General features: G+C 60.3%; 1 protein-coding gene across 1 annotated transcript; it reads left to right on the top strand.

Moving 5' to 3' along the window:
* The first annotated feature begins 832 nt into the window (after nt 1-832).
* LOC147348904 (uncharacterized) lies at nt 833-16,570 on the top strand. The gene is given in 15 exon segments (XM_086365450.1): nt 833-915; nt 1,525-1,750; nt 1,944-2,038; nt 7,561-7,684; nt 8,175-8,216; nt 8,334-8,419; nt 8,520-9,431; nt 10,365-10,476; nt 10,716-10,761; nt 10,764-10,837; nt 11,203-11,585; nt 13,099-13,213; nt 14,004-14,123; nt 14,198-14,526; nt 16,042-16,570. Coding segments are annotated over 15 exon segments (2,925 nt in total). The 3' UTR covers nt 16,220-16,570.
* The last annotated feature ends 7,287 nt before the right edge of the window (nt 16,571-23,857 follow it).

Raw genomic sequence — 23,857 nt, 5'->3', positions numbered from 1 at the left:
GGACTCCATGCTGGCGCTGTGGGGGGCGCCATCCACGCTGTCCCTGTAGGAGGGGGAGAGCCGCTAAGGTCCCGCGGGGTCACCAGCTCCAGCCCCTCCACCAAGGGCTCTGCATCAGTAACTTTGTGGTCATGGAAGGAAAATTCCTTTAAGGGAAGGATTTGCCCCAGAGGCGAGGAGTGGGTCGCTGGGCAGAGGGGACAGAGGGCAGGTTGTGGGTGAGGGACCCCATCCCCGGCCCCCATCCAGGCTCCTGTGAACTGGGAGGGAGGCCATGGTCAGCGGTGGGACAAGCGTGGTTGGGACCCTCCAACCCCGCCCCGTCCCTGCAGGGGAGCAGTGGGGAGGGCGGGCCGGGCTCTCCCTGCAGGGCTCACATCCCTGGGAGGCCCGGAAGGAACAGGGAGCAAGTTAATAAACAGTCCAGGTTGAAGTGCCCAGCAGATGACGTGGGGTGATGCAGCGGTTATGGGGTGGGGCAGTCCCGCTGTGGCCACGGGCGGTACTCACTGGGGGGTGGGGACCGTGGCGGGGGACAGGCATGTGCACAGAGCAGGGAGGGGCAGCACCGGAAGGGAAACAGCCGAGGACCTGGGAAGGGCTCAGGTTTTAGGGAAAGAAAGAGCTCAAGGCAGGGTTGGCCGGGAGTGGGGATTCAAGAAGCCCCCTCGAAGTGGCAGGCTGGCAACGAGGGGGCCTTGGTTGGGGCTGGGCGTTGGGGTTCACTCACTCCACTCACTGTAAAGGGGGGAGCACTAAGGACTCTGAAGAGGCAGTTTGCTGGGATCTGTGACTGGGAAAGAACTCTCTGGCTGCTGTAGGGAGAGCGGGGATGCTACAGGGAGGCCAGGGAGCCCCTGAGGAGTGCCAGGGTGCCCAGGAGGAGGCCTGGTCTGTGAGGGCTGGGACAGGGAGGTGAGGCTGGCCCAGGGCAGGGAGGCAGGGGAAGCCTCATTCCCATCCCAACGGGGACCACGGGGCCTTCTTGCAGCCAGGGGAGTCCTGGGGAAAGCCTGGGGTTTCTGGTTTGAAAGATGCGCAGAAAGGGAGGGTGGCTCATTAGGCTGCCCAAATCTCCCGGGTCTTCCCTGGTGGGCCAGTGGTTAAGACTCAGAGCTTCCACTGCGGGGTCACGGGTTTGGTCCCTGGTTGGGGAACTAGGATCCCTCACGCCACATGGCATGGTCAAAAAATTAAAAATATTTAAAAAGAATAGAGTGCCCAAACCCCTAGTGTGTGGGTGACGACAGTGTCTGGCAAGGCTGACAGTCACCAGGAGCCACCCCCACAACTACTCTGGAAGTGTGATTTCACAGCCCCTACGGAGGGCCACTCAGCAAGATCAGTGAAACCCACAGAGATTCCTGGGAACCATTCTGCTCCTATGAATGAATCTTATCAACTCTCTAACATCCATGAGAAAGGACAGGTAGCACGACAGTCACTTGCATTGTCGTAGCAAAGCACTGGGAACCCCCCGAGTGTCCATCAGTAGACGCCAGGGAAATTATTGCCGTGGTGCAGACGGTGGCCTGTGGTGCTACGTGGCCCGTGGTGCGGGACCTGGCACCTGTGTGCCGGGCCCGCGCTGCCGCCACGCGTGCGCGACGAGGCTCCAGGAGGGGCCCCCAAGGCGCGAGGCGACGCCCACGGGCTCTGGCCTGCCCGGGGGCTTCGGGGTTGGTGCGCTGAGAAGAGCGTCAAGGCTGCCCGGCTGCCGCAGTGCTGGCGACTTCAACCTCACGACAGGGTGTTTTAAAGCCGGGCCTCCTCTGAGCTGGAAGCGGCCGTTGGGAAAGGCGGGCCCTGCTCCGACTTGACGGGAGAATGAGGCCCGGGCTGGGTGGGGGCTGCCGCAGAGGGGCCACCCAGCGCCCCATGAATTCGTGATGCACCCCCAACGGCCGCTTCAAACTCTACTGCCCACCATCCCCTCCTCGCAGATAGACGCCTTGGGGTGGCAGTTTGGTAGGAAGCGGCCTGCCGTTCCCTCTGGGCTGGTACTCAGATTGCGGGTTTATGCGTGTGTCTGGGGAAGGTGGGTGATGGTGAATATCTGCATCCAGAGAAACCCTTGGCATCGGAAGAGGAGGGGCAGCCTAGAACTCGTGGGGGATCAATGAGACCGTGGGGATGATCAGGCAAGGGCTGGGGAGCCAGGATGTAGGGTTCAGTTCAGTTCCGTCCAGTCGCTCAGTCGTGTCTGACTCTTTGCAACCCCATGGATTGCAGCATGCCAGGCTTCCCTGTTCATCACCATCTCTTGGAGCTTACTCAAACTCATGTCCATCGAGTCGGTGATGCCATCCAGCCATCTCATCCTCTGTCGTTCCCTTCTCCTGCCTTCAATCTTTCCCAGCATAGGGTCTTTTCCAATGGCGTCGGAAGTTCAGTTCAGTTCAGTTCAGTCGCTCAGTCGTGTCCGACTCTTTGCGGCCCCATGAATTGCAGCACGCCAGGCCTCCCTGTCCATCACCAACTCCCGGAGTTCACCCAAACTTAGGGGATCCCTGAAATGGGAGGAGGGGCGAGCGGGCAGCTTCAGGAGGAGCCGGGCCAGCCAGGCGGAGCAGACGAGGTTGAAGACGGCACACTAAAGAAGCCTGTGAGGAAACTAACCTACGGACATAAAATAGCGGCTACCTCTGTTGGGAGGCACTGAGGGCCATGGGTAGCAGCGAGCCTTGTGGGCTTCTAGGAATGTTCTGTAATCTGACTTGGATGGTGCTTATGCAGGACTCCATATAAAGAACAGTCTTAAACTGTACACTTGAGTAGTGCACGTCACTGCTATCATACCTTAATTTTTAAAAAGCAGGCATAAACAATCTTTGGTGTTAGAGGTCAGAGTAGTGGATACGTCAGGGGAAATATGTGCTGCAGGACTAGGAACATTCTGTATCTTGATCCATCTTGCTATATGGGTCTATACATACATAAAGTTTAATCAAGAAAAAGGAAAAAAAATTTTTTTTAGAAGTCACTTAGTCCTGTCCAACCCATTGTGACCCTATGGACTGTAGCCTACCAGGCTCCTCTGTCCGTGAAATTCTCCAGGCAGGAATACGGGAGCGGGCTGCCATTTCATTCTCCAGGGGATCTTCCTGACCCAGGGATCGAATCCAGGTCTCCCGTGCTGTGGGCAGAGTCTTTACCGACTGAGCCACCAGGGTACAAAACAAAGCAATGACCATGCTCTTAAATATTGTACTCTCGTGTGTGTTATGGAGCTTCCCCAGGTGGCTCAGTGGTCAGGAATCCACCCGCCAATGCAGGCGATGCGTATTCAATCCCTGGGCCAGGAAGACCTCCTGGAAGAGGGCACGGCAACCCACTCCAGTATTCTTGCCTGGAGAATCCCGGGGACAGAAAAGCCTGTCAGGCTACAGTCCACAGGGTCACAAAGAGTTGGACATGACTGAAGCAACTCATCACACAAACACATGTATTATACCTCAATTAAAAAAAAAAGGCCGAGCCAGCAAAAGGCCCAAAACCAAAGACGCCCCACTGGTTTTGGGTGAAGACCAAACTCTTCACCTTACCTGGTTTTGTTTGTTTGTTGGAGTAGAGTTGGTTTAAAATGCCGTGTTAGTTTCTGCTGCACACCTTACGTTTTAAGTGATCAAATGTCTGAATTTATCTGGGACAGTCCCCATTTTTTAAGCTGACAGCCACCAGGGCCCCTGACCTGAGCTTGGGCTGGGCTCCCCACTGCTGCAGGAATCAAAGGTTGGCCTGATTGCCTCTGAGCAGGGCGGGCAGGGGCAGGGGGAGGACATCTGAAAGTGTGGTGGGGTGGGGCTGGGGGTGGGGCGGGGGCCGGCCGGTGTGACCGCAGCTGGAAAGCCCCAGCCGTGGGTCAGTCCCCCTGGCTGCTCCAGAGGCCCCATCGCCCGGGTCCCGCTCTGAGGGCCCGGCCCCGCCGGCTTCTCCTGGTGGCCCTGCTCTGCCTGGGGCCCAGCGTCTACTCACCCGGCAGGTATGTCCACGCAGGTAGAGGAGGAGGGCCTCTGGGGTGTTGTGCTCAGGAGGCGGGGATTCAAGGGCTTAGGGAAAATTCCGGTTCTGCCGGTGGCCTTCCAGGCTAACGGCTTCAGCTTAGAGCCCAGACCAGAATGCCAGCTCAAGTCACAGTGAACACGCACACACACATAGAAGCAGACAGACAGACAGGGACATGGAGACACGCAGACAGAGGGACACGCACAGACACAGCCACTCACAGACCCGCTGAGGCACACACCCCAGGGGACACCAGTCACAGAAGTGGCTGCACACCCAAGGGCGGATGCGCCTACATGAAACTGCTTATCTGTGTTCCTTGGGCACCTACCATGGTTGGACGCTGGGTCAGGCCCACTCCCTGCCCTGGGGGGCTCCTGGTCAAGGGGAAGATGCCCCCGACCCTGGAAGTGCCCCTCCGTCATGGGAGGAGGCATGCGCAGGTCAGGAACCAGGCACGGAGCAGGAGGTCCTGACTGTGGTCTGGGGCTCAGGGAGTCGGGGAAGGCTTCTTGCCGGAGGAGCCACCTGAGCTGAGCCGTGAAGCAGCCGCGAGCAGCTGGAGAAGGTGAGGGTGAGGTCACTGTTGGCAGAGAGGACAGTCTGTACAAAGGTGCGGAGGACACGTGAGTGTATCCGAGTGATCAGAGTGGGTGAGAGAGTAGAAGAAACTGGAGGGGCCAGGTACGGCCTTGAATGCCGAGCTAAGGAGGAACGTGTGCTTCTCCTGAAGGGGAAGGCAGCGCGGGGGGGAACAAGGGTTCTATCTGGTTGCTGCATTAAGGGAAGTCTCTTTAAAGTTGGTATTTATCTGTTTTTGGCTATGCTGGGTTGTCACTGCTGCAGGGCTTCTCTGTTTCTGGCCAGTGGGGGCTGCGCTCCGCTGTGGAGGGCAGGCCTCTCTCATCTCAGTGGAGCACGGGTTCTAGGCACGCGGGCTTCAGTACCTGCCGTTCGGGGCTCTGGAGCACAGGCTCAATAGTTGGGGTGCAAGGGCTCAGTTGCCCCGCAGCATATGGGATCTTGCCGGATCAGGGATCGAACCCATCTCTCTTGCGTTGGCAGGTGGATTCTCTCCCACTGAGCTACCAGGAAAGCCTCAAGAAGGGAAGGCTTTTACGTGCCCTTTTGTTGTTGTTGTTCAGTCACTCAGTCGTATCCGACTCTGCGACCCCATGGACCACAGCACGCCAGGCCTCCCTGTCCTTCACCATCCCCCGGGTTTGCTCAGACTTATGTCCATTGAGTTGGTGATGCCATCCAACTGTCTCATCCTCTGTCGTCCCCTTCTCCTCCTGCCTTCAATCTTTCCCAGCACCAGGGTCTTTTCTAATGAGTCGACTCTTTGCATCAGGTGGCCAAAGTACTAGAGCTTCACCTTCAGCATCAGTCCTTCCAAAAATTATTCAGGATTGACTGGTTTTGATCTCCTACAGTCCAAGGGACTCAAGAGTCTTCTCCAACACCACAGTTCAAAATCATCGATTCTTCGGCACTCAGCCTTTTTTGTGGTCCAACTCTCAAATCCATACATGACTACTGGAAAAGTCATAGCTTTGAGTATACAGACAATTGTCAGCAAAGTAATGTCTCTGCTTTTTAATACTGTCTAGGTTTGTCATAGCTTTTCTTCCAAGGACCAAGCGTTTTTTAATTACATGGCTACAGTCACCATCTGCAGTGATTTTGAAGCCCAAGAAAATAGTCTGTTGCTGTTTCCATTCTCCCCATCTATTTGCCATGAAGTGATAGAACTGGATGGCATGATCTTCATTTTTTGAATGCTGAATTTTAAGCCAGTTTTTTCACTCTGTTTCACCTTCGTCAAGAGACTCTCTAGTTCTTCTTCACTTTCTGCCATAAGGGTGGTATCATCTGCTTAGCTGAGTTTATTGATATTTCTCCCAACAATCTTGATTCCAGTTGTGCTTCCCCCAGCATTTCACACGATGGACTCTGCTTAGACATTAAATAAGCAGGTTGACAATATACAGCCTTGACGTACTCCTTTCCCAATTTTGAACCAGTCCATTGTTCCATGTCCGGTTAAGAACTTTTTGAAAATAGGCTTTTCTGGAGTTTCAGAAAGCTATTTCTAAGCAGGTAATCATAGCACCTCCAAATAATGACATTCTTATCAGGTCCTTCCCAATATTTATACCTCTTATTCATTTTTCTTGCCTTATTGACTTAACTAGTTCTTCTAGGCAAATGTTGAATGCCCTCAGAACACACATGCTTGTCTTCTTCCTTATTTCAGAAGAATCTTACATGGCAGAGAAGGGCTTTAAGGGAGGTTTATATTCTGGCAAGACCCCCGACCCCTCTAAGGAGATGGAATCCAGGGGGTCTAGGAAGGAGAACAGTTAGGACCTGTGACCAGGTGATGGGGGAGGTACGAGGGAGACGCCGTCCTCTGCCCCAGCTGGCTACTTTGGAGCTTTGAAGGATGGGCTGCTGGCCCAGGCCCTGGGGAGGTGGCAAGATTGGGACTGCGATGGGATACCTGGGAGGGGCCGCTATAGGAAGGCAGGCCTGGGAAAAGCGGGGGGAAGCTGGGGTGGAGATACCCAGTGCTGAGGGGAGCCCAGACCTGACTTGGTCACAGACAGGGTGGCCTCAGGTGGGAGCTTCCGGTAAGCATGGCCTCTGGGTGGTGCTCCCACACCTGCTCCTGGCCCTGCAGTGGGCGCGATGCCCTGACCTGGAGAACCTCATGGTTCTCCATGAGGCCCTCATGGGCCTCAGGGCACAGCCCAGGCCTGTGTCTCCTGGCTCCTGAGGCTCAGCTGAGGCCAAGGTGCAGGGGCCAGGGCCTCTGAACACTCAGGGCAACAGAACAGAGAGAAAGACAACCAGGAAGAGGCCCCATGGGTGGGGAGGCAGGACCGGGACAGGGGCCACGGCAGAGTCAGCAGGGAGTCTGCAGCCCAGAAGACACCAGCCTGATGCCCGAGAGGGCCCGCACAGGCAGGGGTGACCCTCACACTGAAGGCTCACTGCCCCCGCAGGCTGCCTCCGGGGAGACGGAGGGGTGGATGGACAGAGGTCCCCAGGCCAGTGAGGAGGCCCCATCACCAGGGGGCCAGTCCGGGGGCCTGATGAGCAGGCAGGTGGTACAGAACAGCCCAAGGACTGCTCGGAGGTGGAGACAACTGCACCCCAGCTTCTGAAATCCAGAGGGAGAGGCTGGGAGGAGGAGCTGCCTGAGCAGAAGCTGGGAGGCTGGCTGGGTGCAGGCCCAGGAGGCCTGGGAGTGAGGCTGGAAGAAGTACAGACCATGATGGGGGGTGAGAGGGGCTTCAAATGCCAGGCTGTGGGGAGCCACGGAAGGGTTTAAAGCAGGAGAGTGACCTGATTGACTTGTGCCTTGTGAAGGTCAAGAATGACTTGGGAAGCTGCTGAAGCAGGATTCGGGGAGCAGGGGGCAGAGGAACACCAGGGGGCCCTCGATGGGCTTTGGGACGAGGTGGTCAGGCAGGGTGGCTGGGTTTCAAGTCTTTGCCTCTGTTACCTCCCGTGAGACCCAGCCGGAAGCTGCCCCTCTTCCCCCAGAATTTTCCCCTCAGCTTCCTGGGAGAACTCAAGTCTGATGCCACTCCTGGCATCTGGCAGCCTGCCCACCTTCGGACCCTCTGCCAGGAGAAAGGGTTCCCTGGGCAGCAATGCTGGGCTGCTGGTACTGGGAGACAGGGTTCAGCCTCTGCTCCCAGGTTCCTAGCCAGACCCAGGCTGGTCCTGACTCCCAGCCCCTGAGCTGTGTGGCTTAAGGCAAGACCCTGCCCCTCTCTGAGCCTGTTTCCTTATCTATGAAGTGGGGTGAATGACACCCTGTCACTTTGTTGTCATGGGGATCTGACACGTGCCAGGCATTGGACCGAGCATACAGTAGGTGCTTACTAAGTGTGAGCTCTTGCCAACCAAGGTAATCTGGCTTGTCCTGCCCCCACACTCCCTGGAGACATAGCCCTGAGCGGGGCAGGATGGGGGTACGGTCGGGGGTGGGGAAAGGAGGGGACAGACAGCTGCTGGCACGATGCTCCCTGCTGTGTCGGGGCTGATCTGAGGGCACGGTCCCTGAGTCCTGGCATCTGGGAGAACCAGGACCTGTGGCCGGGGCGGGGCTGATAAGGCCCGCATGGAGCACCTGGGCCGGCCCCTCCCTCCAGGCAGCCTCCTTCCAGCTGCTCAGCGGCCTCTGGGAGAGGAAGGTAGGCCTCAGTGACCCCCTGCATGTCTGTCCCCTGGACGGACATCTTGCTGGCATGGGGGGGGAGAGGGGTGGGTTAGGGGCTGGGCCCTGCCCGTCCTGGTGTCAATCACCCCAGGCACACCGAGGCCTGGGGAGAGGCCGCTCCGGCCCAATATCACCCAAGGGTCAAATGCTGGCTCCAGCCTGGCCTTTGTCCCCATGGTGAGGGGTGGCCTGGGGATGGGGGGTGGCTCAGCCTCTGGTTGGTCAGTGATTTCAGCAGGTCCTGCCCTCTTTTGGTCCCTAGTTCCTTGGGCTGAAGTGAGAACTTGCTGGCCCCCACCACCTTCAACTTGTCTTTACACAGTGGGAGGGAGGTCCCAGCAGGCCAAGAAGTTTCTCTAATTTTTCCCCATCAGCCAGGCGGGGCTGAAAGGGGGTGGGGAGTGAGCGGAGCCTGGGGCAGCCTGGGGGTGGTGAGGGCCCTGCGCCCAGGTCCCCAAGCCCTGGAGACCCCCTCCCGGTCCTCTAAGGGGCCGGGGTGGGGGTGGCAGTGGGGAAGAGAGTTGGGAGCCTCCAGCCCCTGGTTAAATATAGAACCAAGGAGAAGGAAATGGCAACCCACTCCAGTGTTCTTGCCTGGAGAATCCCAGGGACAGGGGAGCCTTGTGGGCTGCCGTCTCTGGGGTCCCACAGAGTCAGACAGGACTGAAGCGACTGAGCAGCAGCAGCAGCAGCAGCAAGGCCCCTCCCACGGCCTTCCCTGCGGGCTGCAAGGCCTCGATAAGCCCCCGGTGGCCTGGGCCAGCCCCCTCCAGCCTGACCCCACCCCCGTCCAGTGCTGGGACATCCAGGTAAAGGGGTGGACGTCCTCCTCGGGGGGCGTTGAACTCCGCTTTGAGCAGAAGCGCCAGTACTGGGAGTACGCCGTGCGGCGGAGCGCGGAGGAGCGCGTGCGGCAGGCGAGCGCGGAGCAGGCGCCGGGGGCGGACGGCGCTGCCCTGGACTTAGCCCGGCTCCTGGCCGAACTCGGCGCTTTGGTTCGCCGCGACCTGCAGAAGGTGCAGCGGGAGGTGCACCCCGCTTACGCGGCCGCCGGCTTCCCGGCGTGGGAGGCCTACCTGCGTGCCTTCCACGGCGCGGTGGCCAGGCGCCTCCAGGAGCTCGCGCACGACGCCCGCGGCTGCGAGCAGCTCTACGTGCTGCTGGACTGGGTCGCCAACGTCTACAGCAGGTGAAGCCCGGGCCGGAGGCCGCGGGGTGGGGCGAGGGCAAGGAGGGGCTGGCACTGCCCGCGCGCGAAGCCTTCAGGAACCTGCTCTGAAGGGCACAGGGCACCTTTTCCTCCCCAGGAGAGTGCTGGCTGTTAGGCACCCAAGATCCGATCCGGGAGCCCTTTGACATTCTCTCTTCCCCATCCCAGACCCTGGTGCTCTCCCTCTCGGGTTCCGAAGCTGGAAAGCGCTCCGGGCGGGGTTGCTTCCGAGGCGGTGAGCCCAGTGAGTCCCCCCTAGTCCACGTGGGGCCTTTGAGTGAACTGGCCAAGGGCGCCTCCTCCAGGCTGAACACAACCACGGGCTCACCGCGCTCCTTGAGGGCTGGCTTTCACCCCCACTCTTGCTTTGGATGGACACCTCGGTTCAGGGCTGTGCAGAACGTGATGGGGTGGGTCGCCCGTGCCCCTGAGCGCTCCCCAGCTCCCCAGGCAGACGGGCAATTGGAGGGGGCGCCAAAGTGCTGGGCTCCTTAATATTCTGTGTGGCTGCAGACAGGCACCCGCCCCGGTGTGGGCTGGATCCTAGCTGGATCCTGAACTGCAAGGTCCTGGGGGCGTTTAGAGCTCAATCTTGGGTGAACCCGAGCGTGAGGGTGGAGGTCACTTCCGAAGCAAGCTGGTGGAGGTCCATCCGGACTGCCATCTTTATGCTTTCGGGGCACGCTCCGCTGACTGCTTAGCCAGGAAATCCTGAGGTGGGAAGTTGGGCGGAGGGGCGTTTGGCACGGAATCCTGGAGGGCGGGGTGGGGGGCCGGGCGTGTGAATGGAAGCCCAGATTCTGGGCCTCACAGCGATGGCCTTAGGCTTTGAGCCAAGGCAGAGGGCAGTGAGGGCAGCCGCGGCCGCATCAGAGTCCCGCCCCGACCTTCAGGCCCCGCCCTGCCTTCCAGTCCTGATTTCCTGGGCTCCCAGGACCAGGCTCTGCCCTCGGAGCCGCTGCCCCCGCTCCTGGCACCGGAAGTGTGGGCCCGACTGGAGGACGACTACACCAGCTTCCTGGAGGTGAGACCGGGGCCGGGCCGGAGGGGGCGGGGTCCAGGTAGAGGGTGGTCAATGCCAGCAGGCTAGGGAGGCGCAGTGCCCAGGGCCCGAGCCTCTCTGCGCCCTGCGGCCTCGGGCGTGGGCCTGTGTCCCGACAGGGGTGCCCTTGTCTCCAAGGGCGCGCCCTAGGTCTTGGAGGTGGGGGGGCCTCCCTCCTGGGAGGGTCTCACTCACCGTGGCCCCTTCCCTGGCCCTCACAGACCAAGATCGCAAGCTGCTTCGACGGCATCCTGCAGCTGCTGCTGAGTCCTGGGCGGCTGCGGACGCCCCCGACGTGCTGCGGGGCCTCTACCACACGTTGCTGTCCTTCGACGTCTGCATGGTGCGCTGGAGGGAAGGACGTGTGTTTGGGCCTCGGGCAGTGGAGACTCTCTTAAAAGTCACAGTCACAAGTGCCTCTCCCCATCGGACAGGAGCCTGAGGCCCCACGTAGGTGCGCAGTCAGAGGTCCCCGGGTCTCATAGCCAAGCTGGGAGAGCAAGGCCACAGCTCCCAGCTTAGGGCGGGGGCGGGGGCGGGGGTCCACGTGAGTGTGCAGAGCTGGGAGGGCTGACCCCCTGGAAATTGGGGCCCCTGGAAGTCGGAGCCAAGACTGGGAGGCAGATCGGGGAGGGTAGAGACGTCTTTGCCCCACGAGGTCGGTGCTGGGAACATTGGGACCGAGGGCTCAGACGCGCTCGCTCGCAGCTCGTGGTGGAGCACGTGAAGGTGGCCGGCGACATTTCCGCAGAGCTGGAGGCCACCACGTTGGGGATCTGCGCCCGGGCGCTGGGGCTCTTCCTGCAAAAGTGCAGGCGAATCCTGGGCTGGGATGTGGTGGGCGGGGTGGCCAGGGTGTGGACGCTGGTTGTCCCTGGGGAGGAGCCACCTATCCCGTTTCCTGGGAATCCGAGATTCCAGACAACTGGGAGGGAGAAGCCTGGAGGGCGGACTCGGGGTCTTAGCAGCCAGGAAGAGTCTCCAAGGCCCCTGCGTACCCCGCCCCCCAGGTACGAAAAGGCTTTTCTGAAATTGGGGGCGGTGAGCGAGCCTAACCTGTGCGCCAGCATCAATGCCTGCCAGGAGCTCAGGTGGGTTTGTCTCGCGGTGCCCAGCGCGACCGGCAGGGGGCGAGAGAGCCCTGGGAACCGCGACGCAGATACCGCCCATGTGGCCCCTTGGTGGCCTTGCCCAGAGGCCTCCCAGAGAGGACCCCTTCTCCGTGCTCGTCCCCGCCCCGTCCCCTCCGTGGGGTCCTCCCTTGGCCCCGCAGAGCTGAGGCCCTGGCAGGGACGCGGGGAGCTTCAGGGCTGAGCAGAGGCCAAGGTTCCAGCCACCCTTGCCCAGCTCATCCCTGCCACCCAGGGCTCCATGCTCTCCTCCCTTCATCCCGCTCAGCCTTCTTCCTTTTAGGGACCCTCTCTGTTCTTGGAAGCCCTCCCTGACACTCCCCCTTCCCCAATCCACAGGGCCTTGCTGGTGCCAGGGCCTGGGTTCCTCTGCCTCAGGGGCCAGTGGCCCTCCGCTGTGGGCTGCCAGAGCCTTCAGCCCAGGCTAAGCCGTAGTGTCCCCCAGCTGAAGATGCATCAGCTACTGCTGATGGTGTGATGTCCCCACGGCCAGACGGGACTGCAGTGTGGGGGCTCAGAGAGGCATCGCCGCTGGTCCTCGGTCACGCAGGCAGTACTTGCTGCACCTGGGAACCCAAAGCACGACCGTGATAAGGCGCTGGATCTCTAACACTCTTGTCCCTAGACTGTGCCAGGCTGGTTGTGGGCACAGGGGACTCTGGTGTAGGCCATCTCTAGTCAAGCCCCTGGTAGAAATTTAGCCTGTCTTTCTGGAGAAGGAAATGGCAACCCACTCTAGTACTCTTGCCAGGAAAACTCCATGGATGGAGGAGCCTGGCGAGCTACAGTCCATGGGGTCACCAAGAGTTGGACTCAACTGAGAGACTTCACTTCTGTGTCCCTGGGCTGCAAACTGGGAGAGCCTAGCCCTGCCTCCTCAATGATGAAATGGGGACATTGTGATATTTGGAGAGGCAGTTATGAGGCTCAAATGGCTTCCTTGGGAGCTCAGAGGATAAAGAATCCACCTGCAATGTAGGAGGCCTGGGTTAATCCCCGGGTCGGGAAGATCCTCTGGAGAAGCGAATGGAAACCCACTCCAATATTCTGGCCTGGAGAACCCCGTGGACAGAGGAGCCTGGCGGGCTACAGTCCACGGGGTCACAAAGAGTCGGACATGACTGAGCGACTATCACAGCGTCTGAGGAGGGCCTCTGGGCCAGGAAGGGCTGTGCTGCACTGTTCTGTCACCAGGAGGGATGGAGGTCTGGCTCAGCCCTGCCACAGGAGGCCCTGCCATGCGGTGGGACCTCGAACACTTCCTGGCCCACCCCCCTGTACTCGGCTCCCGGGCGCAGTGCTGCCCCCTCACGTTACCACTCCCAGGTCTTCTCCACTGTGCCGCCCCAGGGGGCTGCCCTTCACACTATAGTCTGAGTGATCAGAACTGGGGTGGCACCCAGCCTTCACGGCTGTATGCCAGGCCGTGACCCCTTGCCCACTTTGCCCCCTCCTGGCCCGCCCCCCTCCCCAGGACTCACCTTCTGGCCAAGTTCCCAGAAAGCTTTGGAGAGCTGGAGAAGGCCCTGGGGGCTGCTGCCCATGCCTTTCAGAAGGGGCTGCTCCAGGGCTTGCAGGGCGCTGTGCAGGTGAGGGGGCGGGCCCTTTCTCCCCACTTTGCTTGCTCAGCACGTGCGCCCTGTGTCCTGAGCCTGGGGGCCCAAGTCAGAGCACTCATTTACCATAGGGGCGTGTTGGGGTGGTGTTTCGGGCACAGGCAGGGAACCCAGACATATTCCCAGCTGAGCAAGAACAGTTGGGAAACAATTACCTTCGTCCTTCACTCTTCTTGGGCTTCTCTGGTGGCTCAGATGGTAAAGAATCCACCAATAATTGCAGCACACCCAGGTTCGATCCCTGGGTGAGGAAGATCCCCTGGAGAAGGGAATGGCAATCCACTCTAGTATACTTACCTGGAGAATCCCATGGATGGAGGTACACTCCACGTGGTCACAAAGAGTCAGACACGACTAAGAGACTAAAGCTTTCAGTCTCCTCCTCTCAGAGACAAACTCTCAGACTCTCTGAGGACTCTCTCCTCAGAGAGGGTGCATCCAGGGAACGGCGCCTCATCCAGCCCCTCAAGGTGCCCCCAGAACTCCCGAGGCAAGGCCTGGCTAGAGGCTCAAACTCCAACCTTGCCCACGGGGCCTCCGGGCCTGGAAAAGGCAGTCTCAGGGAAAGGTGTAGAGCCAGGAGAGGGGCTGTCCCCAAGATACCGTAGAAAAGGGGGTCAGCTCCCCAGACTTTCTTTCGGATGCCAGCTCGACCTTTGGCCTGAATCGCCCCTGTCCGGAGCCATGCCCTGGGTGCCCAGGGGAGGGTCTAGTGGGTGCTGGGGGTCAGCTCTTGGCAGACTGCCCACCGCTCTGCCCCCAGCCGCTCTTCAGGGTCCTGTGCACCAAGGCCTGGCTGACCCAGGACCTGCTGCAGCCCCTCATGGACAAGGTGGTGGCCTTCTCGGGCCTCCTGGAGCACATGGCCCCACCCCTGGCCCAGGTATCCGGGGGCGGGGCGGGCGCTGGTGGGGGCGTGCCCAGGGCTCCTCCCTGTGACCCTGCTTCCCCCCTCAGGAGACTCTGCAGGAGGTGCACCGCTATGTTGTCCGCAAGTACCTGGAGCAGGCCCTGAGACCCCGCGAGCGGCTCCGGGGTGAGGACCGCCGGAGCGGCTCTCAGAAGATGGGCCTTGAGGCACAGGCCATCAGCAGCACCTTCCAGGGCTTGGTAGGAGCATCGCCCAACTGCCCCGGGGCGCTGGCCTTCTTGGGGGTTCTCCAGCCCGCGGACCCTCCAATAGCGCCCCCCTCATCTGGTTTCATCTCGCCCCCTGTAAGAGACCCCCGGTGGGCAGGCTTTGGCAAGTGGATCGCCCCACTTTCCGCGTGCCGGGGAGGGGCCAGGTGAGGAGGACACGTTGCATATATTTGCGTTGATTTGCATGTACTTTGTGGGCGGTGTAGGGGAGGGATGAGGGTCGAAGCCGCGTCTGATGGGCAGGGACTGTGTCAGACCTCTCCTCCACCCCACCCCCAGCAGAGCGAGCTCAGGCATGTCCTCCCCACACAGACACCCTTCATCTGGGCCGCTGGTCCCCGACTCCCCGTCTGATGCCAGGCAGGCCTTCCCCGCGGGGCCTGGGCTCACCCACCTGAGCAGACACGGAGAGCCTCCTCTGCGCCGTGTCGTGGGGAGGGAAGAGGAATCCTGAGCCGGGGCCACGTCCCCTTCCGCGGGGCCGGAGGCGGTCCCGGTGGGGCCGCGGTGGTGGCTGCAGGAGGGCTAAACCGGGCACTAACCGAGGGGCTGCAGGCGGGGGCGGGAAGGGGGCTGGGGGCGAGGGTGGCCCACCGCTCCTGCGTCTCCGCAGGGCTCCGAGGCCACGTGGCTGGGCCAAGCTCTCCCGGGCGTCAGGTTCGTACCCCGGAGCTGGTTCTGGGGACAGGAGACGGGGAGGGGGCCTCCGGGCGGGGCTCGGACTAGCCCCAGCCTCCGTGAGCAGGTGCGGGCGGCGCGACCTGCGGGCCCCGGACCCTCAGGCTGTGGGGGCCCGGTGGGATCGTCTCTGCCCCTCCCCGGTGTTCTAATCTCGCCGTCCTCATTCGCTCTTGTGGTCCCTGGAGTCTGAAGGGAGCCGGAGCCCTTCCTCCAGCGAGTCTTAGGGGAAGGCACAGGCCCCCAGCTCCGGGAGAAAGCCCTTTCTGGAAGCCCCGACACCTGCCAGGAGGAAGAAGGCTTTGATCCTAGGGTGTGTGTTTGAGGGGGTGCTGAGTCATCACGCACATGGAAATCCCAGCTGAATCTCTCCATGGCCTTGGAGATTCCAGGATGGGGAGGCTACAGAAAGCCCGGGCCTAGCCCCTTCCCGGTCCCCTGCCCCACCGGAGAATCCTCAGATCCCAGCCTGCGCCGTCCGCTTGGCCTTGATTCAGAGTAACTGCGCATAGGCGGAAGGTTCCCCTTTGGGCCCTCGGGGTTTCCCTGCGCAGGCTGGCCGGCCCTCCCTCGCTGCGGGAGACAGTGCTTCCAGCTCCTTCGGGTGCTGGGACGGGAGGGGCAGCACACTGGGCCACGCCTCCCACCCCCCACGTGCCTGTCTGCTTGCCGCTGGGCCGGGGCGGCTGTGACTCCCCTGCCTGTCCCCGCTCCGGCATTGTGGCATCGGCCTCGCGGCCCCCTGCTGCCTCCCTCGGTGCACTAGGTTTCCGGAACCTCTGCCTGGGCCTCAGAGGCTGTTCCCATCAGGCTTGCTTCTTCCCGTCTCCGCCGGTCTTTGCACCCTTCAAGACCCAGGCACCCCCCAGGAATGCTGGGTGCCCTAACGCTTCCGGTCCGAGCCCCGGGGTCCCCCTCGCCCTGGGGTCGGGGGTTTCACTGGAGCTGTCGAGTCTACAGCGGAGGCCTGCGTGTCTCTGCAGGCGGGACCACGTGCTGCGCCGACTGGGCCGTCGTCGGAACCAGCACTTCCTGCGCCACGCCCAGGCCCTGCTGAGGGCTGCGGCCAAGGCCGGTGGCTCCGGGGCCGCCGGGGGCCGCGTGCTCTTCGAGGAGATCGAGTTGTCCACCTCCATAGACGTGCTGGTTACCTGCATATAGTGCTGCTGGCCTGCGAGGGGGTGGACCCCGGTGGACGGAGGGCGGCCACCTTCCCCTGGCACCGAGCCCCAAGCTGGGACACCCGGAAGGCAGCCTCAGCCCAACCCCAGGCCTGAAGCCCCCCGTGGTGGACCGTCCATCCTCCTCCTTCTGGTGGCCAGGAGGAGGTCATGCCAGGCATGCCAGCAAGCCTGAGAGGCATTCCAGGCATTTGGAGGAGGGTTTGGCGCAGAAGTTCCCTTTGGTACTGCCCACCCGGGAAGGCCTCCCTGCCTAACTGTCCCGCCCACCTGAATGTGAAAATGAAGAACAGAGTATTTATTTTTAAAATAAACATGAATTAAAATGGTATCTCTCTAAGGAGGGGCGGGGCCAAGTTGACTTCAGACAGAAGGTCTGTGTCCCCACCCACCAGGGGCCGGCCAGAGGTTCTGTGGTGACTCCCTTTTCCTGCCCACTGTACCAACGGGGAGACTGAGGCAGGTCTGAACCCGGAAGGCCCACCACTGTGGTTACAGAGCAAAACAAACTTCGACCCCGGTTTCCTGGGGCCCCTGGCCTCACATGCCAAGTGAGCCTTGCCCCGCAGGGGTGGGCACTGCTCTGTCCTGTTCTAAGCAAGCCTGTGCCCTGGCAGATAAGGAAAGGCCAAAGCTTGTTCTACAGCTTGAGGTATTTGGGTTAGATATGCGAGGGACTTCCCAGCAGTGAAAGTTGTGTGCTGCTGCAGGGCAAGTGTCAGCCTGGAGTGAGTGTGTGGAGGGGTGGACCCTGCAGGTCCTGGCTCTGGACGTGAGGCTGCAAGGAGCTTACTCCGGCCTGACCCCTGCAAACCTCCCTCTTCATCTTTCTCTCTCGAACACGTGGCTCTGAAATTTGGCTCCAGGCTGCAGGCAAAGCTGCTAGGAAACCCCGTTTGCGTTGGCAACCTGGGGCTTTCCAGGAAAGCAGAGCGCTGAGATGGGGATTGACAGGGAGGCGCTGAGGGAGGCCGCACCAGCTACCTCTCCCCCACCCTCCCCTCTGTTGGGATCCTGGGGGGTCAGGAGCAAGCACCAGGCACATCCTGCCCAGGCACGGGGCCAGAAGGACGAAGAGGAGAGGTTGGGGTTCCAGTCCCCGTGATCAGGGGTGGGGTGGGGGCGGGGCGTGTGAGTGCTGACGCTGGCAGCCAGCCCTAGTGTCAGTGGGGAAACTGAGGCTAGCGCAGGATGGAGGTCTGCGCTGCTTCACACCAGGCCCCAGCACGGGTGGCCTGAGGTCCTACAGCCGGCAGGGCGGCGGGCAGGTATCCAAGGGGTGCCTCTTTCCCTGGGAGCAGCAGGGGACTGACAGGCCAGCCTGACCCCACGAGTCAGCCCGGTGGCCGGCAGAGGTCGGGTAGGGGCCGTGCCACAGGAAGCCTTGCCCTGGTTTGGTCCTGGCCAGCTTCTCCACAGGGAGCCCCTGCCACCCCCGACACCTTTGCGTCCCCAGCCCCTCAAAGAGACCCCTCCTGCAGCCCCGGCCGTGGCCCTGACCGACAGGCCTGGCCCTGCCTGAGCCCCTGGGCTGCAGGCAGAGGGTCCAGGCTGGTTTCTGAGCCAGGCGTAGTCCTTGTTGTTCCGCTTGCTTTCCAGTCAGGAGACTGTAGGCAAGTTTCTTCACCTCTCTGCACCTGTTTTTTCCAGCTGCGAAATGGGGGTGCTGTCTGTGCCTCCCAGGCCAGGAGTGAAGCAAGGGCATGCCATAAAGCCAGGTTTGGGGACCCATGACCTCACGTTCCCCTGGGCCTGGCATGAAAAAGCAGCAAAGACCCTGGGTGTGGAGGTGGGGGGCTCCACCAGTGAATCCTGAGGTGGGTGGGGCCCGCGAGTGGGGAACACCCCCAGGGGGAGGCGGGGGGAAGCAGGGGCTATGCAGCCTCTGAGTGGCAGCAGGAAGGATGTAGGCGGAGACCCAGGCCCAGAGCCAGAAAGACAGGGTTTTCCTGGCAGGACCCTCCGTGCCCAGGTGGCTTGTGTGCCCTGGCTGTGTTCCTGTGAGCCCAGCAGAGCGTGAGGGGCTGGGGTCAGCTTCCCAAAGCCGAGTTGGGGTGAATAGGAGGCTAGACGGCAGCTCCTATGAGGGGTGCAGCCAGGGAGGCCGGGGACTGCAGGGAGGGCTGAGGCCAGGGCACCCCAGCTGGCTCAGGTCCAGGGCCCTGGCCATTGGCCATCCTGTCCCGGGCTGGGGGGCTGTGCTCAGGACCCTGCCCACCACCAGGTCCCAGGAGGCCTCGCGAAGAGCCAAGTGTTTCCCTGGCCATTCTATTGTCCAGGCCAAGCACGGGTTGGGGAGAGGGCTGGCTCTCTGAGCTGCTTCCGGACTTGAGGACCAGGTTGTCTGGCTGATAAGGAAGCGTGTGCGTGCGTGCATGTGTGTGTGTGTGTGTATGTGTGTGTGTTCCTGGCGACCCTGTCAGCGCCCAGGGATGGTGGTGGTGGGGGGCTTGCCCAATGTCTGTTCCTCTGTGCAGCAGACACCCTGCATGCCCCCAGAGCTGGGGTCCCAGGCCCCACCTCTGCCTGGCCACCCCCTTCCCCCTGTGCCGCCCCCTGCTCTTCCCCCTTGGGCTCAGCTTGGCTTTGCCATTGCCCACATTTCCTGGGGCTCCTTTGTGGACGGAGGATCATCTCTTGCCCTGAGCCTGTGGCTCCTTGATGAGGCTGGGGGTGAGAGGGTGCGGGGGCCAGCCTGCCCAAGGCAGGATGCTCAGCTTCAAGGACGGGAAACCCAACCTGCTGACCCAAGACAGCCTGGGTGACAGGAGGGACCTGGTGTCTCCCTCACTCCACCTGGGCATGTTCCCTCTGTGGCCCTTCGCCCAGCCTGGGGCCAACCCTGCTCAAGGGTGTTTGGGTCTCAGCCGCTCTCTCCTGCAGCAGGTGAGCCGGCCTGGTCCTCTCTGAGGCTGGGTCCCCTCCTCTGTGACAGGAGATGCTGGGAGGCTCTGCCCAGCAGGAGCGGAGCTCAGGGGTAGGTGGGATCGGCTGGAGATCCTGCAGCTAGGGCACCGGGAGGGGCAGCCGGCCTGCCACCTCCGTGCCCGCGCAGCCTCTCCCTCCTCCTCCCTGGTCTGCTGACCCTGGCCCCTTCCTTCCTGGACTTCATGGGGCCCCTGGATACTTGAGTGGCCCCCTTGGCGGCCGGGCTGCAGTCCTCACAGAGCCCCCATTGCTGCCTCAGGGGGAAGAAGGGGCTGCAGGGTGCCCAAGGCCACGCTGTCCCTTCTCTCACTTCCTCCTTTTCTACCTCAGAGCCCTTTAGGGACCTCCAGCAGGTCAGAGGGTCCCCCTCCCACCAAGGTCAATGTCTGCCCACTGTCCATTGGCCCGGGGGGAGGAGCTGGGACTGGGCCACCCTGGGCTAGATGGTGCTTCTCCAGCCATCTCCCAGTGTGGAGCGCTGTACTGGGCAGGGCGATCAAAATTACTATAGATTAGTTGATTGCAGATCAATTGTAAATCAACTGTATTTAAATTTTTTTAATAAAGGAATAGGCTGTGGATTCAGACCCCTCTGGGCTGGGAGCCCACCTCTGCACCTTGCTAGCTGTGTGACGTTGGGCAGGTTACTCCACCTCCCTGGGCTCCAGCTCCTGCTGTAATGTTGGGAGCCTTAGGGGAGAAAGTGCAAATGTGCAGGACCAGGGCCGGCCTGCCTGTTTGCACTCCCTCAGGATGGCAATTATTGCTATTTACATGCTCCCTCTCCTTGAAGCCCTTCTGGCAGCCCCCTAAGCGAGTGTCTGCTCTGTTTCCAGAAAGGATTGAGGCCACAAGGGTGAAGCAATGTGTCTAAAGCCCCAGATGGGGGACTTCCCGGCAGTCCAGTGGTTAGGACTCTGCTCTGTCACTGCCAAGGGCTCGGGTTCCATCCCTCCTCAGGGGAACTGAGCCCCCCACAAGCTGCTCAGTTCAGCCAAAAACAGGAACCATAGATGGAGGTGGTGGGATGCCCCAGGGCCCAAGTGGTCTCCATGCCCGAGCCCCCACCATCGTGCCTTCCATCTCCAAAGTGCAGAGGGCAGAGCTCCCCGGATGAGGAGGGGTTCCAGCACCCACACTGGAGGAAGGGGAAGGCGCGGTGGAGGTTTGGGGCAGGTTCCCTCCGCCCTCGGCCTTGGCTGGCCCTGTGGAGCACTGGGATTCCCACAACTCCTGCCACGTGACCCGCTCTGTCCCTGGTGGGACTGTATGTGGCTGTTTTCCCGGAAACTGTGCCTTGGAGGAGAAGAGCCGGGTTGCCGGGTCGGGGCAGTCCCGGGTCTGAAGCAGGTCATCTTGCATCACCACCAAAAACTGCTGTGGAAAGCCAGGCCCTTTCAGGAAAGAGCCCAGGCCACTGGGGCCGGTGTGGAGATTCCCTGGTGCCCTGGAGGTGGTGTCCCCCTTAGCAGGCCACTGGGATTGGGGTCCTTATGCCCAGCGGGCCCTGCCTTGTCCCATGTGGCCCCACCCACCTCTAGCACCTCCAGCCCTTTCTCCTCAGGCCTCATTTTCCCCATCAGCCAAACACAGAAGGAAGTGCAGGGCCTGGCTTCCTCCCTGGAGGAAGGGTGGGCTATTAACAAGCAGAGAGCTTTGTGGGTGCCTGGGGGGGACACTGCCTGTCGGTGTGCACCTGCCCCGATGGGGGCTCTCCTGGGGTGGGCTGGCCTGGAAGGGTGGCTCCTGGTCAGCTGACCTGACCACTCGTGGTCCTCGGGGTGGTCAGGAGACTCGGGCCGAGGTCAGGTGCAGCTGCCAATGACCCTGAGCAAGTGACTTCCCCTTTGGGGGAGGCTGGGTGGCAGCAGAGATCCCCAGCCTCAAGGCCTCAGCTTTTTGCGTCCATTTGTTGCCTCCAAGGCTCGGTTTCCTCACCTGTCAACAGAGGATCCGATGGCTCTGCCCAGCGCACTTCGGGAGCGAACGGGGACAGCCCCGAGAAACTGGAGGCCCCAGCAAGGGTCCCGGGTCAACTGACCCTGCGAAGTGCGGGGAGAAGCAGCGCGCGAGCCGGGGCTGGGGCTGTGGGAAGTGCAAAGTCATCGCCTGGAGAGAAGTGGGCGGGGCCGTGGAGGAGCCCCGCCCCCGGCCCTGCCCTCCCGGCGGTCGTCCAGGGGCGGCCAGACCCAGCGACCCACAGCCCCGTTTGTTCCAGTCCCATCTCTCGCAGGCACCGGGCTTTCTGGCACCTGCCGAGCCCTGTGGCAGGATGCGCGCCCTTCTGCCGTCTCCTCCCCCTCGTCCTGGGAGCTCCGGGAGTGGAAATCGAGGGAGGACGTTCAGCACATACCACCCGCGTTATATTCTCTGGCCCGCGTCTGCCCCTCTTGCTGCCGCGCAGGCTGAGGGCGAAGACTCAATAAACCGACCGCAGGGTTAATTGAGGTCATGAAACAGATTGGGAAATACTTCTTTTTTTCAAAGATGAAAAAAGAGTAGAGGGCAGTAAAAAAAAAACAAAAACAAAAACAAAAAAAACCTTCCATTTCTGCATCTAAGCCAGGCGGACAGTCCTTCCTTGCGGCTGGCTTAAATGCATCAAGCTGTATTTCAGTTGGTGTGTGTGTGTGCGCGTACTCAGCCCTATCTGACTCTTTGTAACCCAATGGACTGGAGCCTGCTAGGCTTCTCTGTCCATGGGATTCTCCAGGCAAGAATCCTGAAGTGGGTTGTCATTTCCTCCTCCAGAGGCTTATCCTGACTCAGGGAGCGAACCCATGTCTCCTGAGTCTCCTGCATTAGCAGGTGGATTCTTTACCGCTGAGCCACTTGGGAAGCCCTGATCAACATTAGGGGATAAGAAACAGCAGGAAATAGATGGGGAAACAGTGGAAACAGTGCCAGACTTTATTTTTGGGGGCTCCAAAATCACTGCAGATGGTGACTGCAGCCATGAAATTAAAAGATGCTTACTCCTTGGAAGAAAAGTTATGACCAACCTAGATAGCATATTCAAAAGCAGAGACATTACTTTGCCAACAAAGGTTCATCTGGTCAAGGCTATGGCTTTTCCTGTGGTCATGTATGGATGTGAGAGTTGGACTGTGAAGAAGGCTGAGCGCCGAAGAATTGATGCTTTTGAACTGTGGTGTTGGAGAAGACTCTTGAGAGTCCCTTGGACTGCAAGGAGATCCAACCAGTCTGTTCTGAAGGAGATCAGCCCTGGAATTTCTTTGGAAGGAATGATGCTGAAGCTGAAACTCCAGTACTTTGGCCACCTGGTGTGAAGAGTTGACTCATTGGAAAAGACTCTGATGCTGGGAGGGATTGGGGGCAGGAGGAGAAGGGGACGACAGAGGATGAGATGGCTGGATGGCATCACTGACTCGATGGACGTGAGTCTGGGTGAACTCCAGGAGTTGGTGATGGACAAGGAGGCCTGGCGTGCTGCGATTCATGGGGTCGCAAAGAGTCGGACACGACTGAGCGACTGAACTGAACTGAACTGAACAGCACACTCACTGGAAAAGACCCTGATGCTGGGAAAGATGGAGGGCAGGAGAAGAGGGTGACAGGATGAGATGGTTGGATGGCGTTATTGACTCAATGGACATGAGTTGGAGCAAATTCTAGGAGATAGTGAAGGACTGGGAAGCCTGGTGTGTTGCAGTCCGTGGGGTTGCAAAGCATGGAAAACAAATGAACGACCAAACCACAATATGTTTAGTGCGGGCTCCCAGCTCCACCACTGAACGTCACGTGACTGGACCTATCTGTGCCTTGATTTCTTCATCTGTGGTAAGGAGATAATTAAGGAGCACCCATTTCATCAGATTGTCTGATGCAACCAGTTAACGCATACAAACACTTAGGAAAGAGCCTGATCCCTGTGGAGGGGGACAAAAGTCAGCTGTCTACTCAAAAGAACCAAAAGCAGGGTCTGGCAGGGCTGGTTGAGTTCCCGGGCTCACAGCAGCATTATTCACAACAGCCAAGAGGTGGCAGCAACCCAGGTGGCTGGGGACAGATGAAAAGATAAACAATGAAACGCTATTCAAGCTTTAAAAGGAAGGACATTCGGACATATGCCGCAACATGGATGACCCTTGAGGATATTATGTGAAGTTACGTAACCCCAGTCACAAAATGCCTTTGATCCCACTCGTATGCACTGCTTTGGGTGTTCAGGTTTAGAGACATGGGAAGTAGAATGACGGGTGCCAGGCTGGTGGGAGGCTGAGAAAGGGGAGGTGGTGTTTAATGAGTACGGAGTTTCAGTTTTGCAAAGTGAAAAAAATCCTGGAGATGGATGGTGGTGCTGGCTGCATAACAGCGTATAACTTACTGCCACTGCACTGTGGACTTACAATAGTCCAAATGGGGCATTTGGTTACGTGAATTTTACAACAATTAAAAAAAAGGCACCTGTCATTTCCAATTAGAAATGACAAGTCCTGGGTTGCATGCAGGAGCTGACCACAGCTCTGGGCCAGGTGTGGGGCACTTGACGTCTGGGCTGGACTTGGGGGTCTGCTGCCAGTCCACCCGTGCCTGCTGCCCTCCTGCCCGGTGGAACCGGCCTGCAGCCTGAGGCCCAGTCCCCTGGGGAGGACGGTAATGGGACAGCAGCTGACCAGGGACACTCCCAACTCGCATCTGATGCTCATTTCCTGCTGAGGGTGGAATT

This window comes from Bos grunniens, chromosome 21 (genome assembly GCF_055505025.1).
Source record: "Bos grunniens cultivar Pamir isolate PY7600 chromosome 21, Bosgru_T2T1.0, whole genome shotgun sequence".
Classification (NCBI taxonomy): domain Eukaryota; kingdom Metazoa; phylum Chordata; class Mammalia; order Artiodactyla; family Bovidae; genus Bos; species Bos grunniens.
This window is presented reverse-complemented; position numbering and strand designations above follow the sequence as displayed.